We start from the raw sequence: 16504 nt of genomic DNA, 5'->3' as shown, positions 1-16504 counted from the left end.
TAATTCACAGCACTACCACAACTATGAATCGAACAACAATCCCCCCACTCTTCTCTTCCCTCCCCACTCTTCATTTAAATTTTGTTTAGATAAAAAATTATTAGTTTATTTTTATTTAATTCAATTAGGCAAGGAGTGGGCTTCTTGTCTGCCACTTAGCATTTGATAAAAAAATAACATAAAAGTTAACATGAGTCTTTCCAATGAATTCATAAGACGATGTATGACATTGTAATGTTTAAAAGATGAGGTATGAGATTGTGGTGCGACCTATAGTTAAGGTAGTTTTGTGTAATTTACCCAATTAGGGTACATTATAATGATTGGCTAAAATTCTGTTCATGGATCAAAGTTTGGCTATTTTTCCAAATTTTCCACGTTAAACCCTAAACCCTATTCCGCATAAATGGACAAATCAGTTCACAACCAACATCCATTTTTTAGCACAAAGTTTTCTGATCAATAATCTCTGGCTGGTGTTGCAAAGATATCAAAAGACAACAACAACATTGATTCACCAAGCTTCTATCTTAACATCTTCGATGCGAAATCAGATTACATGAAAAATTGTACCTTAACAAATGCAAAAGAGCAAACTTTACAAACTCACTCACTGGATGATATTTACCTGCAATTTCTCTACTCCCCCTTGAAAAGTTGCAAATTAAGTTCATACCAGCACACAGTAAGCATGAAATGAATCTGATGTGAACTTCATTTCCAAATTAACAAATTTAAGATGATCATAACCTTGAAAAAGATGAACCCATATCAAATCGCCAAGCGATTCTGCTTCCCGAGAGGCGTTTTGCAGAGATCAAACTGAGCAAGTAACTCAGGGTCTCTGAACCCAACAAGAAATTGGGCCAACCCTTCAAGAAACAGAGCCGCCTGAAACACGCTGGTGGCGCCAAGGATCTCCACAAGAACGCTCCTTCTCAGCCGATTCGCATCCACAAAAACCCCCACCATCTCCTCATTCTGCTCCGCCATAGCTTCCGCCACCGCGGCCTTCTGCAGACCGCTACCATAATCCCAATTCCTCCCCACGTGCTCCAAGAACCCGGCCTGAGCGTCCCTCGCGCGCGCCACCAGCGCCGGCACCATCAGCCTCAGCCCGCGCTCGACCTGCTCGAGCTTGCCCATCAGATCGTACGACGGGCTCCTCCACGCCGTCGCGATGTGCCACGGGCGGTCGAAGAGGACTTCGAGTTGGTCCCTGTCTCTGTCTTGGGCGTCGGCGAATTGAACGGTGAGGCTGTCGTTGTCGTACTCTTCATCGTCCTCGGAGTCGTTTTGTTTGAGGAAAAAGCGGAGGAGGTTGGTGAAGAGGTAGGGGTGGAGGTCGCCGAGGAAGAGGAAGGGCTTCTCGAGAGGGTTTCGCCAGTCGGGGTAAAGGAGCTGAGCGACGTCGTTTGCGGCGGCGAGGTCGAGGGCGTCGTAGTAGGATTGGAAGTGGCGATGGAGGGTTTCGACCTGAGTGGAGAGGTGAGTCAGGGACGAGTCGGACTCGGACATCGAGTTCTGAAGCGAAGGGAGGAGCGTGGTATTGAGTGTGTTGAACCAGTCGGCGTAGAAGTCTTTGAAATGGCGGTTGCCGCCGCTGCTGCCGCTTTTCTTCCGGCCAAAGAGACCTGCAATCAAGATTTGATTAATCGATTAGGATTATGACAGAGAAATGAACTTAGGAGATGAATTGATGTGGGTTTTCTGAGAGGGATAGGAAATTGGATTCAGAAATTACCTACGGCTTTGAGCATCTTGTGAGAAATTAATGGGTTTTCTGTGCTTTGTGTAGTTGTTGTAGTTGTGGGAAAGAAGAAGAAGAAGAAGACGAAGACGAAGACGAAGGTTTCGGAGTTTGAGGAGGGAAATGTGAATTTTAGGAATATACGGGGGTTTCGCTATTGGCCTTTACAAAATTTAAAGATGATTTGGGTTCCAAATATGAAATCTGTAAAACTTTCGGATAAGAGTAACAGAGGGAAGTGTGACAGTTTCTAAGTGGTTAGTTTGGACCCCACGCAATCTGACCCATTTAGACAACAGTTGATTATGAGGGACGTAATGATGGAAATTAATCTAGAGTCCTGTTTAGGGATGTATTTTGATAGCATCAATGATCATTGCCAATGTGTGGGGTATGATTATAAGGATCATTATCTCTTGAAGATTTTGTTGGATCTTACCCTAGCAGACTCTTCTAGGCTAACCTTATCTACTTAGCTTGTTGAGCCCATCTACTCTAGACTTGATAATTTCTGACACGACTAGTTAATCCAATATGACAGGACACGAAATTAACAGGTTTTCAGATTGATATGATAACAAATCGGGTCGTTATTGAGTAACCCGATAAACACATGTTAAGATAACGGGACGGTCCAAGTATAGACGCGGATAACCCATTACACGATAAGAAAAATATTAATTAAATAATTTTATACCACTAAAAAGAAATATTATAATGGACAACAGTTGGATTTAACCCCTAATTGAACTGAAAGTTAATATATATATATATATATATCTATCTATCTATCTATAAATTAAATTTAAAAAATTGATGACTGTTGGACCGGCTGAGATTTAATTTCGATCGTCCAAAGTTTTTCTCAACCCTATATAAGACTCTCTCTCATTCTCAAATTGAAGTAGCCGCGCTCTCTCTTGAACTGAACTCTCAAATCTCAATCTCGAACCTCAACTCCGACTAGCCTTAAGTCCACGATCTCTCTCTCCAGCCTCCCTCCACCACATATGACCTAGTAACCCACCACCAGTCGATCGGTTACTTTTGTCTCTGAATCTCTCTCTCTGGGTAGAGCAAATCTCGAGGCCTAATCAAGGTAATTGTTGATTCTTTCGATTTACTCTCAAAATATAGGGTTTTGCTTCAAATTAGTTTTCGAATTAAGATTGGTTTCGTTTCTTCAATTTGCGGTTTTTCGTTTCTAGGGTTTGTGAAAATTGGGGTTTTTTGTTTTGAATTAGTTTTCGAAGTAATATTTATATGGCAATGTAATATGTGCAAATTTAGAAAGAGAAAAAAAAATTCTTAACAGGTTTGGTAGGTAAAATGACCCGACCTGTTAAGAAAATGTCCAGATAATAGATGTGACACGACACCACCTGTTAAAATAACATGTGTTACATAAAAACGACATGAATATAACAAACACGATTCGTTTGCTAGACCTAACCTACTCCCCTGAGTGTGAAAGCCCAACACCTTGATTATCGTGAATCCATCACATGAGGCATAGAAAGCACGATGGTCTAGCATATGTTGTTGCCTCTCTTGGGTGAGATTTACGGGGGAGACATCCAATCTTGCATTTAATGTCTATTAGGTCTACTTTACAGACGTGGCATATGTTGCTTACCACACAAGTTTTGTTGTTCTTAAAAATGGGTTTGGATCCTCTCCTGAGCAGGGTACGAATTTTGCTGACCAAGCAACATGGACCGTTGGATCAAAATTCAACGGCTACAATTATTATAATTTTTAGAAGACCTCTTGTTTGTAGCTGTTAGATCTTGATCAAATGGTCCATGTTGCCTGGTCATCAAGTTTTAGACCCTCTACTCAGGAGAGGATCCAAATCCGTAAAAAAATTGATTGAACAAAAGGAGTCAATTTCCATGTCATTAAGCATATCAGTTTGAAGAAAGTTTGTTGCCTTTTACTCATATTTGGCATTTCATGTGTCTTATGCCATTATCGGTTGGAGATTGACACACACTGACTCGGATAATTCAAGTGGATACTCAAAATGACTCAAATAAACAAGTGGATACCTGAACTGAAGCCTTTTGGCCGACACTCAAAATGATGAAATTATAAAGTGAAAGTGAAGTGTAAGATGAAAAGAAAATTAAAGAAAGTGGAGAGTATAAAATAAATTTGTGATAGTAGAGTGCGCAGAGAGTGTGTTGAACTAAAGCATCTAATTAAATACATAGTGGAAGTAAAAAAATGTAGCACACCTGAAGGCAATTATTACAAACTTACTAAGAAATCCCGACACTGATGAGGGAAGAATATGCCACCACGTCACGGCGTCAAGATCTTCGAAGCCTACTAAATCCTAGAGGGCGCAAAACAAAAGATGTAAGTGGACAAAATAAAAATTTAGTAAAACCTTTGCTTTTTGTAAAGTACTAACCTCTCGATATAAAAACCCGTATAGCTTTCGAAATCATAGTTGTAAATATGAAAAACCGAGGCAATAGAGAATAAGCATTAAATCCGAAAGGACATGGAAAACAAGTAATTCTCATTATAAAATCATTTTGAAGAATCCAACAAGTAGAAATCACAATTGCAAAGTATCTAATTGTGAAACCGTAATATGATAATAAAATAATACCTGGCATTAGTGAAAAGTTGAAAATCAAAATAAGCAGACAAATCATCGATCATCAAATAAACAGATAGGGTATGCTCATCAGACAATGCATACACATAAGCTCATGTAGAGATATTCAGATATGAAATAGGCTAAGTGTATAAGATTTACACTCTAGTACTACATACCCGTGAAGTCGGCGCAAAGTGCTCACCTGAGTCCTAGTTGCCCATGCAATCTAAGGATAGGTTGACACCTACACTGAATCCAATGCGAACATAATGTCGGATGTGAACATACAGTGAAGTATAGTATACACATTGTAATCATACATGATAAGCAAGATAAATCATATAAAAATATGTTATGGTTAATAACTTAATATCTCAATCAAAGTATCAAAAACCCTAATATCGCATAAGTACTACAATGGTAAAACTTTCCAAAGAAAGATTCACGAAGTATATAAAGTTTCACGAAGTATATAAATCACAACCATCAAGATCACACAAAACGATTTCAGAAGCTAAGTAAAAGCAAAGCAAAACATGATATGAAAGCACATCATGAAACCATTTTCGAAACATATAATAAAATATAGTTTTAGGAAGACACACCTTAGAGCGTAGTTGTCGCACCTCTTACGCTCTTTTTAATCCTCGGAAAACAATCTTAAAGTAGAAATACCCCAAACTTAGTGAACTAATTGAATAGTACAAAGAATATTGAAATGCGGTGCTCAAACACCAAAATCGGAGTCCAAAAACCATGATCGCCACCGTGAGCCCTCCTAGTCCACCGTGCGCCCACTCACGCACCCCCATGTGCTGAGACTTACCATCATGCGCTGGTGATGGTGATGGTCACCAACAATAGAATATTCTGTCACCATTCCATCATCAAAAGAGAAAATTTCGTCGCTAGATAAAATATTACATTAGTATCTAAGAAGAAGCTATTGAAAATATTCCGACCCAGATTAAAAAATGTGTCTCTTGTTGGGTCGGTCAGGTTAGACCGGTTTGAATTGGAAAAGAAGAAGGAAAGAGGAAAAGAGAGAGAAATCAAGAGGAAAGAGAGAGGGTGTTCAGGGTGAGGAAGATAGAGAGACAAGAAAGGAGTGGATCCCATAGGATCCAAAATTCAAATAGAATAAAATAATGTTTACAAAATATCTAGAAGATAGTAAATTATGAAAATACTCTCGAAGTTCATAGTTACGTGGAATTTTCATTGTAACTTCAAATGTGGTTGCGCTTGTGTCCATACGTTCGTGTTATCGAGTACTAAGAGTATGCAAATTTGATGGGTCACAAGAGTCACAACCCAAAAGGTTAGCCGAAGTTAACGTTTTCCCTTCCAGGGACACTTTATCATTTTAAGCCTCTGAGAATTAAAATACTCTAATTTCCAGGACAAATTGTAATAGAGATGCTCTCACTAATTAAAATTAAATGTCTCAATTCATATTTAGTTGTCGTTTGTGATTTCGTATATTTCATTTTTTTTTTTTTTCCTTCTGATTTTTAGGAGTTTCACCCATTTTTTTTTTGGGTAGACAGCTGCCTTGCCGTGGTAAAATTGCATCTTATGTAAGCTCTTACTATATCAATAATTGTATAGCGAACAAATTAAATTTTCTTCGTAGAGTATTCTAACTTGTTATGAGCAAATTTACAGTGCTCTCATTACCGTAGGCAAAATACAAACTGCAAACGACTCCAACTAAAAACTTGGATATTTTTGGACTTACACCTCAAGGGTGTTTCAATTTTTTCAAACATGTTCCTTCACCAAACTCTAATAATTATTGGACATTCAATCCATTTATGTACGCTCCAATTAAACCCAAGCTTCTACTTGTTTTGTTGTTCAAGTAACATTTCCTTATCTAAACAAAAACATTACAAACTGATATTTTTGTTTGGTTAACCGATAAAATGTGACTTAATGCGCCGGAAATACTTACGGCCAGTTTAGAATTGTTTTGGTTTTTTTTTTTTTTTTTTTTTTTTTTTTTAACTGTGTTGCTGTTTTTTTAAGGATAATAAGCTATAAAATAAGCAATTGAGTATTTAACAAACTGTATTTTTAAATTTACTGTAAGTATGAAAAGTAATATGAAAGTATTTACTAAATTTTAGTGCAAAAATAAGATAATTGTATATAATAACAAAAATGAAGTGGTAATGGTGTGGTAGCAATGATAATGATGGTGGGGTGTGGTGCTTGGGATGTAGAGGTAACAATGGTGGTAGGGGCGGCCATAGTGATAGTAGCAGCGGTTGTGCCTATGGTGGTGGTTGTCGTGACGATGGTGGTCGTCGTGATGATGGTGGCATCAACAATAGTCGTGACAATAGTGATGGTGATGGTGACTGTGGTTGTGGTGGCAATGGGGGCGGTTATGATTGCCGTGGTGGCAATAATGGTGGTAGTAATAGCACTTGTGGTGTAAAGTTAGTGCTTGTGGTGATAGATGGTGACGGTCACTTTATTATCTAAATATAAAATCATAACATCTATAATGTGTAACATTATAGAATATAGATTGTATCATTGTTGAAAATAACTCCACTTTTAATAAAAAGGGAGAACTATTTTTAAAATAAGCAGAATATTTTATTTGTACTTACCATTTTTTAATCTATACTATTATTAAGAAAACCCTCATTGTCAACGTTTTTTTCCCTTTTTTCCTATTTTACCCTCACTTTTGATACACACTATTGACAAAAGGATGGCAAAATAGTAATTTTGTACCTTTTGACAAAATGACAATCATATCCCTATTTTTCCTATTTTACCTTTTTTTTTTTTTTTTTTTTTGATAATAACAATCATATTTTTCCAATTTTACCCTTACTTTTGATACACAATATTTACATAAGGAGAAAAAAAATAGTAATTATGTAATATTAAAAAAAAATGCACTTATTAAGAGAAATTGTTCACACACACACAAAGTGTGTTCTTTCAGCTAGTTAACTATAAAGTTAAACAGGTTTGAAAAAATTTAAATGGGGCCTTTAAATTCCTACGATGCACAAAACGCCGCCATATTAGTTGAGCCGTTATCCCCCAACGCCCCACCGACACAGACAGGTCAAACCCCACGACGTCCCATGCACTCATGCAGTTTATAAAAACCACTTCATCATTTCTCCCTCCACACATGTTTTTCTCTTGTTAAAAACAATTTGATCTTAATTGCCAAATGATGGCTAGTGGTAGGGGAATTCCTCTTATGGTCGTATTCCATACATTACGTTATGTGTTCAATTTATAGCATTAGTAAATAGCACGATGGTAGTTAGAAAAAAATTAAAATATTTTTGTAAATTTTTCTGGCTTTTAAAAAAATGGACTGCCACCAATTAGTCACCTCTTAAAAAAAAAAAAAAAAAAAAAAAAAAAAAAAAAAACAATTTGTTCTTTTTTTTTTTTTTGCTAGATTTCCATTTTCCAACCCAAAAAAAAAATGCAGTTTTAACAAACAAAACTAATGGAAAGATAAAACAACCAACGTCAAAACAAAACAAATTAGAAAATTACCCAAAACTTCAACACCATTTCAAAACTTAAAAAAAATCTAACTACAAAATCCATCCTCATAAATAACCCCATTTCTCTCCGTCCTCTCCATCTTTCTCTCTCCCCATCAATGGCCTCCAAGTCCACTTTACTAATCTCCACCTCTTTTCTCCTCTTCTTCTTCTCCACCACCACCACCGTTCGACCATGCTCCGCCCAAATCCTCAGAAACAATATTGACCATCCTCAATTCGACTCCGACTACACCGGTTTTTGGATCCACATCTGACAGCTCCCCCCGTCCTTCAACCTGGATCTCCTCTCAAATTGCTCCGGCTACCTTCTGTTCGATGACTTCTGCCCTTACTTGGCCAACAATGGCCTCGGCCAGAAAACCCATAATCTTTCTCACAGCTGGTACCGAACCAACCCGTTAATGTTGGAGGTTACTTTCCACCATCGGATGCTCGGATACCCATGTCTCGCCTCAGATCCCCAAACTGCCGACGTCGTCTACCTCCCCTACTACGCCGACATCGACGCCCTCCACTATCTCTATAGCCCTAATTACAATTCCAGCTTCGAGCAGGGCCTCAGTTTGTTCGATTTTTTGACCCGGGACGACCCGGTTTCTTGGTATAGGCACATGGGTCAAGACCATTTCTTGGTTTTGGCTCGACTCGCTATGGATTTCTCCCAGCTGTTGGGGAACGATCTGCTGCTATGGGGGACTTCACTGCTCAAATTGCCGTAGTTTTTCAATGTCACCGCTCTGACAGTGGAAGCGCATGCCTGGCCATGGCAGGAACACACTGTGCCTTTTTGACGTCGTTTCATCCGCCCAATTTGTCCTTATTGGAGACATGGTTGCAGCGGACGAGGTGGTCCCTCCGCACCATGCTTATGATGTTCGCCGGCGGTGGCGGTGTCGGAAATAATCCGAACATTAGGAGGAGTATCAGGAACGAGTGCGAAAAGAACACCAAAGCAAATAATGAGACGTCAAACAACAATTTGGGGAGGTTTGGAAGTGGGAGTGCCGGGTACACAAAGATGTGTGACATTGTGGATTGCTCCCATGGGATATGTGAGCATGACCCAATTAGGTTCATGAGGCCAATGTTGCAAGCTAGTTTCTGCTTGCAGCCTCCAGGTGACACCCTGACAAGGCAGTCCACATTCGACAGCATTGTGGCCAGCTGCATCCTCGTATTCTTTGAGGACTCGTCCGCCAAAGCACAGTACGGGTGCCACTTGCTGGAGGATTAGTACGGGGAGTTCTCGGTGTTTATACCGAAGGAGGACGTGGTGTTCAAGGAAACTAGGGTTTTGGATGTGCTTAGGAGCATTCCTAGGGCTAGAGTGAGGAGGATGAGGGAGAAGGTGTTGGAGATGATACCAAGAGTTATGTATAGAAGGCATAGGAGCTCAATGGGATTAAGAGCTAAGAAGGATGCTGTTGATCTTGCAATTGATGGTGTTTTGAACAAGATTAAATCTAGAGTTTCAGTTCAACCTAGGGTTTTCCCGATCAGTGACCAACTTGAATCTTACTTTTTAATTTTTTTTTTCCTTTCTTGGCATTGAAGTTATTGTAATTATTGATTATGTTGTACATATATTTAGTTATTTATGCAAGTGTAGTGCCACTTGATTAAAGTTAAAACACTACGTTTGGATGGAAATAAACTTAAAATTTTGATAAAAGTCATAATTTATAAATTAACATGCATCAATTCATTTTTTTTTGGATTCATAAACATAGAAATTTAGAATTAAAAAAAAAAAAAAAGATTTTAGAACCTCAATTCATTTTAGAACCTCATTTTTTAATTTTTATAAGTGAGTTTAAAAATAAAAGATTCTATGTTCAAATTCCATTATTTTTTTTTAAGTTAACCAAACAAGAAAATTCACAAATTCCAAAAAATAGAATTTTGTCATTTCAAAATTTCTTAATAATCTTAAATTTCTTCATCCAAACAAAATCTTAAGGAAAACGTTCGAAGATTTGGATTTGGCCAAATCAACATCTTAAGGAAAATTTTCGAAGATTTGGATTTGGCCAAATCAACTAGTGCAATGTGCTCCACCGTCTGCGCCAAGTTCAAATCCCGACCCTTGGATGATTAAACTGCAAATTACGCTATTATCACATTGTTTGTCAAAAACAGAAGCTTTGAAAAATGCTCAATTCAAACATGAGATGTAGGGTAGCTGTCTTCGTTGCAGTATTAGAATTGTTATTTTAGCCTTGGCTTGTGACTCAAGAAAAAGAAAACAAATAAATTATTGTAGCGACGAAAAACAATACAATCTTATTGAGGGTGCCAAAAACTAAAGAAAAACAAATGAAAGGGTGCTGATGGAGATTATGATGCAACAATACCTAATACAATTGGAACGTGATGCAAGAATTGCAAAACCGCGCTTCATACGGCTAGGACGACGTTCTTGTTCTGTATTGGCAGGAGGCGAGGTTTCGAGTTTCAACCCCATCTGAAAATGGTAGACGCCCAGGTCAGACCTGCTCCAAATCCGGCAGCTGCAATAGTATGGCCTGGTTTCACCTTCCCGCTTCTCACAGCTTCGTCCAATGCCAACGGTATGGAACCAGCGCTCGTGTTGCCATAGTTTGCCAAGTTTGAAATCACCTGTTCTGATGGGATTTGCATGCGAGTAGAAACCGCATCAAGAATCCTCTGGTTTGCCTGCATTATTGATTTGTCTTATCAGAACAAAATGTACTACGTCGCTTGTTTGCTGGGAAAACCTTAGGTCATTAAGAAGCTACCTTGAAGTGCTATATTCGTTCAAACTTCCCATTACGAAGAAAATGAAAATGTAAGCATTATTTCTCAATAGTATACCAGTTTAGTTCACTGGACATATATGACAGGCTGGTATAGTTTTGGAAATTAAAAATTATTAGGCTGAAGTTACTTGCCGTATATGTCTATTTTCCACGCCTAAATATTTTCTGAAATTTAACGTAATGTAGGAAAGAAATTGTAGTTCAATGATAATCGGTAGCTATAACTGATGGTAGAACAGAGAAATCGTTTAATCAGTAAAACCTGGGGTAAACTTTCCCAAAGATATCATTTGTCATACCTGATGGAGCAGTAACCAATCAATGCTAGATGCAGGGAGACCAGCCTTTGCAAGGGAATACTCAATTGACTGCGGCACAACACGCACAGCAAAGCGAAAGACCTCTTTGCCATTCATTTGAAGGCAGGAATATGAAGCTTGTCTTGGAGGGAAGCCTAGGACTGAACCATTAGAACCCAACTCATCGTCTGTTTCATTTTCTTTCAAGGCGGCGTTTAGATGTCTGCAAAGAGAGTGATCGGTCAGTATCAGAAAAATACTGTACTTTCTCAAAAGGTGCATAAAACAAACATAGAAATTGAGAAAACGCAAACCTGTATCCTTCACCATCACTATGCACATCAAAAGAAAGCAAACCATCATCCTCACCATCGCAGGCCTACACAATTATGAAATTTCTGCTAAGTGCAATCAAATGTGTGGAATGAAATCTTTGCTAATAATTTATTCAATCAATTCTGGAAACGACAATGTTAAGATAGTATGGTATGAGTTTCTGAAAAATGGAGACAAAATTAACTGCCAAATAAAGCAAAGTCCAAAGTTAGAAGCTGAGAGGGACTTCAATGCCCTTATATAGAAAACCAGTGCTTAGATTTATGCCAAAAATTCATTATGCAACGTAAACACACCTGCATTAATACAGCCCCAGCAGCATCCCCAAAGAGAATACACGTTCCTCTATCGGTCCAGTCAACAATCCGAGAAAGAGCATCAGCCCCAATAACAAGAACATTTTTAAATCCACCAGCTGCAGTTTGCACAATATAATTTAATCAATTAAACGTGGGAAATAACAGTGGGCATCCTTAGAGCAAAGTAAACCAAGTCGTTACCCTTAATATGACAAGACGCTGATAGTAGACCCAAAATAAATCCACTACAAGCAGCTGTAATATCATACGCTAAAGGATTCCTTGCGCAGCCGAGTGCTTTCTGAACCTGAAATTACAATATAATACAAATTGAAAAAATGTAAGCATTTACCGTATTAATTAAACAACAATAGCACTAAGAGTTCGAATTTTTGCTTGAGCATTCATTAAAATGCGAAGCTCAACAACATCAATATTTAGCTCCACTTGCACTACACGGGTTTCTAACATGCAAAATAGAGTAACATTCAGTTGTTCGTTCTATATCACATGTGAATTGTGATCAATATAGTCCAGTATAGTTCACGTAGTTGGTCAAAGTTCGTGCCATGGAAAAAGCATAAAACTATATAAGCACAACAAACTTAATCAATAAAATAACCTACTAGGAACATAAAGAAGAGACCTTAAAAAGCTACAGTTTTTAAAAGTCAGCCGGCGGTAGTTCAACCAAATACTGAACAACCCAAAAAAAGCATGTCACATCTAGTACAAAACTCCAGTCCAGTCAAGATGAATCACGCTAACGGGAACTCTTCTAAAGTTCTTAGACATAGATGCCCACAAGGATACGAGAATCTACTTCTGTCTGAAATAGAACCCCTTTATAAATTAATGAAACTTGCAATGATCTGTTACTTTTTATTTTTCTTCTACATAACAAATAAATACACACCTAGATAGATGAATTTTGTTCATCATCTAAAGATTTATAAGCCCCTAAAAACATGGAGAATAAAAAATAATAGGAATCAATATTGGCAAAACAACCATATAATGCATACCACTGTGAAGCTCAATCCCTTTTTCTTTTTAAATCCTGACGACTTAATCCAGATACCACCCAATGATCTACATACCTTAGGGGCACAGCCAAAGATATCATCAGGCGTAGATGTGCACACCAAGATTAGGTCCACATCATCAACATCAACCTGTGCCATCTCAAGAGCTTTATGCGCTGCCTTGACCGCTAACGTTGTCAGGCTCTCTTTGCCTGTAATTTTACAAGAAGAATGTCATTATATAGAATGGGTAACATAAAATATCCACTAGACCTAAAAATGAGCACGAGAACAGAGACACATAATTGACTAAAATAAGTGTTCAGATAAAAGGTAAAAGCATTCAAATATCCAGTACAACATAGGAAAGTCCCTCTTAGGCTCTTACACATCTTACACTACCAGCATTAATCAGGTCAAACCTCGCCATATGCTTATAGTTTCAATTGCCCGAATAGAATGGTGAAGCCATGGTACTATGTAACAGATTTTGTTCAATAGCGACAGAAAGAAGGTCATACAAGCCGCTACTTGACGAACCTCATCCTATGCAAGATTCAAATCATCAACCTGAGAGGTCCAACAGATTGGTTCCTCTTGTAATGCAGTCCATATGCACCACAAGTATGAGACTATGAAGCTGAATTTCCTAAGTTAAACTCATAGCATGTGATTCAAAAAAAGAGGCTCGACACAGGCTAAGCTACCTCAAACTGTTTACCAAATTTATGACATTATCATGCACAAAAAAGTATGACCTGACCTGACATAACTCGTCGATTGCGAATCCCAGTGCGAACGGATATCCATTCATCGTTAGTATCTACTACTTTCGCAAGATCATCATTTGAAATCTTAAGACTGGGTACTGCTGAGCCGCATCCAATTAACTTGCAGCCTTTACTGGCAAGCCTGAAATAAAATAGAGATTATTAAGATCAGACAGAATATCATTTACCAGCTTGTATTCATACCCCCCATTTAACCAAAATGCAATCCCAGTACTGACAGTGGCTCTGGGCAAAGGCACTCTGTGTATTACGTAAAACACATAGCAGTGGCTACGGTCCAACCTGGGATAGCTTTAACCAAGAACAATTATAATTAGATGCAGGAGACAACTTTAAAAGATCCATCTAAAACCATGGGCCACTGGTAGGAACTAAATTTTAGATTTTACAAAAACAGAAATAAACAACCAATTCATTCAGGACAAAGTTCAATAACACATAGGTATTCAATAAAGGAATTTGGTAATTTGGTCATGTTCTACATTTAGCACCCTTTACCAAGCCATTAAAGAAGATAGCTACAAAGCGCAAAGACAATCCAAATGCAAGAAAAGGAAAAAAAAACCTTAATTTGATAAACAAATTTTTTTTCTGGGGTTCATAAGATAACCAGACGACAATGGCAAGAAAGAGTCACTTTAAGTGGGTCTACAAAAGTGGTAAACTGATAAGATAAACTTTTAGTTTTGTTCATGATTATTGCCTTTATTTCCCTTCCATCATCCAAAACATTCTCTTATTTTAAGTGGGAGAGAGAGCAGACGGATGGCAAAGCCATTGGAAGAACGGTGATACAAGCAACCTTTAAAACCAATACAAAACCTCATCTAGAAGTATCATCAAAAGGAAATCTAATATTTTTGCCAAATACTGATTCACCTAAGCTCATGCCTGTAATTCAACTTACATCAATGAAAACGCTTCTAACTTAGTTGCATCCTCTAGTTAGTCCTAAAATTTACTTGTTAGACAGTTACTTTATTGTGCCTTAATCATCTATGTATATGTATACTTTCCCAAATTTTAGCCTTAAATTGATTGTAGTTACTAAAAAGTCGGCTTGATTTTGGATCGGTTGTAGCTGGCTTCGTAGCTTAAGCCTTGTAAATCCTACTGCAATGGAGATGAATAAGATCATCCAATTCCAAATCCTCAAGGATAATATATCCGAACCAAAATTTAAAAACTTCGTGCAGCACAAGTTTACACATGGGAATTTATTCCCCATCCCCTTCATACAGAAAATGGCTATGCACTGGCATGCTATTGCCAACCACAACTCGAATCCTACTTATCGAAACAAATCTAGCATATACAAGTAAAACCAGAAAGCTAAAGAACTTTATGACTAAATGCAAATCATGAAGCTTTCCAACAAAGATAATAAATCAAATGCAAAATCCAACATACAAAACAATAAGGGGCAATATCACCAAAAAAAAAAATGAAAGAATGGAGATTGAACTCACTTGGGTGATCGAGATTCAGAAGCGGAAGCTCCAACATGCTTCTCTGCGCCTTCAAAAATGCTGGAGCAGAATACCCTCTTGGAGATTCCCTCAGGGGAACGAAACCCAGATCCAAAAATGCGTATCGAAGGCTGAATCTTCCTCCTCTGGCTCGGAACTGTAGGAGCAGTGAAGAACCCAGATGCATTGGTGGCCATTTATTTAAACCCACAAAGCAAAATTTCAGACCCACAAAAAAATATGCAGAGCCGGAGAGAGATTGAATTCGGGAAATGTATGAGAACCAGAAGCATGCGATGAATGGAGTAAACAAAACCCATGAGAGGAAAAGATCAACAGCTATGGCGGAGAGACAGAGAGACAGAGTGGTATCAGAACATCCTTCTTTCTTCGGAGGGTCCAAGGCAAGATTGATAGATAGAGACAAAGACGAAATTTTAAAAAAGAAATGAATAGTCTTTTTGGGCGATTATGTCCAACCAAATTGAGCAAACTCCAACGCATTCATTTTTTTCTCTCTAAAAGTTCTTAGCAGGGGGAGGAGAGAGAAAGGCAGCCTTTCGAGATGTTGTTCTACAACATAATTTTAAAGGGTAATGAAGGTTTTGACACAACCAAAGAAAGTGGTAGCAAATTTGTAGAGACTAACTTATACGAAATGAACAAATTTAGTGTCATTGTAACATATTGATTAAAAAATGCGATGTTTTGTGTGAGTTTATTTTGACATTATATTGTATTATAAGATTAGACGGAAGTGAACGGTAAATTATTTTTGGAAACTAACATGGATCTTTCTTAGTTTTTCATGTAGCTCAATGTTAGTGGTCCAAGCTTGATATTTTAACGCGTGGGAATGTAGGGGAGTGGGGGAGCTCTAAAGTAGATGACATCAATGTGGTTTGGGAATATAAATGCTATATCATTCCACACAACCACAAAAATTAATCATATTCATAATTGCAAATAAACCATCAGGGATTATTCATAACCATACCCATCGGTTAACATATTTCTTATCGGTTAATGGTTATATTCATCTTCATCAATACCAAAAATAAATTCGTTCAATTGACGCATTATCAAGAGTGCACACCTGAATCTGGAATATCTCTATTACCTTGCAATGATTACAAAGCTGGAATGCCACGTGGCAAAAGAACTCAAACGGTGTGTATTTTGTTTTACTCAAAAGTGCATGGTCTTTGAATAACTATGCATCCTCAAGCAGAACAGCCCTTTTAGATACCTAGTTAGGGGCACTTGTGGCACTATGATTTTTCAGTGGTGGAGTAAGATGGATCAGAATGTGAATACTTTGGATTGAACAACTTCTATTACAGAACTAAACAAGTAGACCATCAATGCCACCATCATCCTGATCTGGATAAGCGGACGAAGACTATCGACTTCGTTGAGAATGACCATTCTTGTTCTGCATGATACGGAAACCTGATTTAGTATGGAATCAGTCAGGTTTCTATATTCTTGGATATTCCTACAATCTAGACATTTGACATGTGCCACAAGTAATCACACTCCTAAGAAAATGCAGTATCTACTCCTTGATATCCTCTAGGATTC

At 37.9% G+C, this 16504-nt stretch overlaps 2 protein-coding genes and 1 pseudogene across 2 annotated transcripts; 1 reads left to right on the top strand and 2 right to left on the bottom strand.

Moving 5' to 3' along the window:
- Window positions 1-419: 419 nt before the first annotated feature.
- LOC125480544 (protein INAPERTURATE POLLEN1) lies at window positions 420-1939 on the bottom strand. Its single transcript, XM_048591490.1, has 2 exons — window positions 1745-1939; window positions 420-1634 (listed from the first exon to the last, which is right to left on the bottom strand). The coding sequence occupies exons 1-2, from the start codon at window positions 1758-1760 to the stop codon at window positions 772-774; spliced, it is 879 nt and encodes a 292-aa protein (XP_048447447.1). The 5' UTR covers window positions 1761-1939; the 3' UTR covers window positions 420-771.
- Window positions 1940-7943: 6004 nt separating this feature from the next.
- LOC125480611 lies at window positions 7944-9581 on the top strand (annotated as a pseudogene).
- Window positions 9582-10152: 571 nt separating this feature from the next.
- Window positions 10153-15549, bottom strand: LOC103932989 (3-oxoacyl-[acyl-carrier-protein] synthase III, chloroplastic). The gene is made up of 8 exons (XM_009342640.3): window positions 14921-15549; window positions 13424-13572; window positions 12736-12872; window positions 11837-11942; window positions 11633-11751; window positions 11315-11379; window positions 11001-11223; window positions 10153-10597 (listed from the first exon to the last, which is right to left on the bottom strand). Exons 1-8 carry the CDS (start codon window positions 15115-15117, stop codon window positions 10376-10378), a joined length of 1218 nt encoding a protein of 405 aa, XP_009340915.2. The 5' UTR covers window positions 15118-15549; the 3' UTR covers window positions 10153-10375.
- Between the last annotated feature and the right edge of the window lie 955 nt (window positions 15550-16504).

This window comes from the organism of the source record quoted next, unplaced genomic scaffold (genome assembly GCF_019419815.1).
Source record: "Pyrus x bretschneideri cultivar Hongxiangsu unplaced genomic scaffold, Pyrus_bretschneideri_v1 Contig34, whole genome shotgun sequence".
In the NCBI taxonomy this organism is placed as follows: Eukaryota; Viridiplantae; Streptophyta; class Magnoliopsida; order Rosales; family Rosaceae; genus Pyrus; species Pyrus x bretschneideri.
Note: the sequence above shows the minus strand (reverse complement) of the source record. Positions and strands in the feature narration are given on the sequence as shown.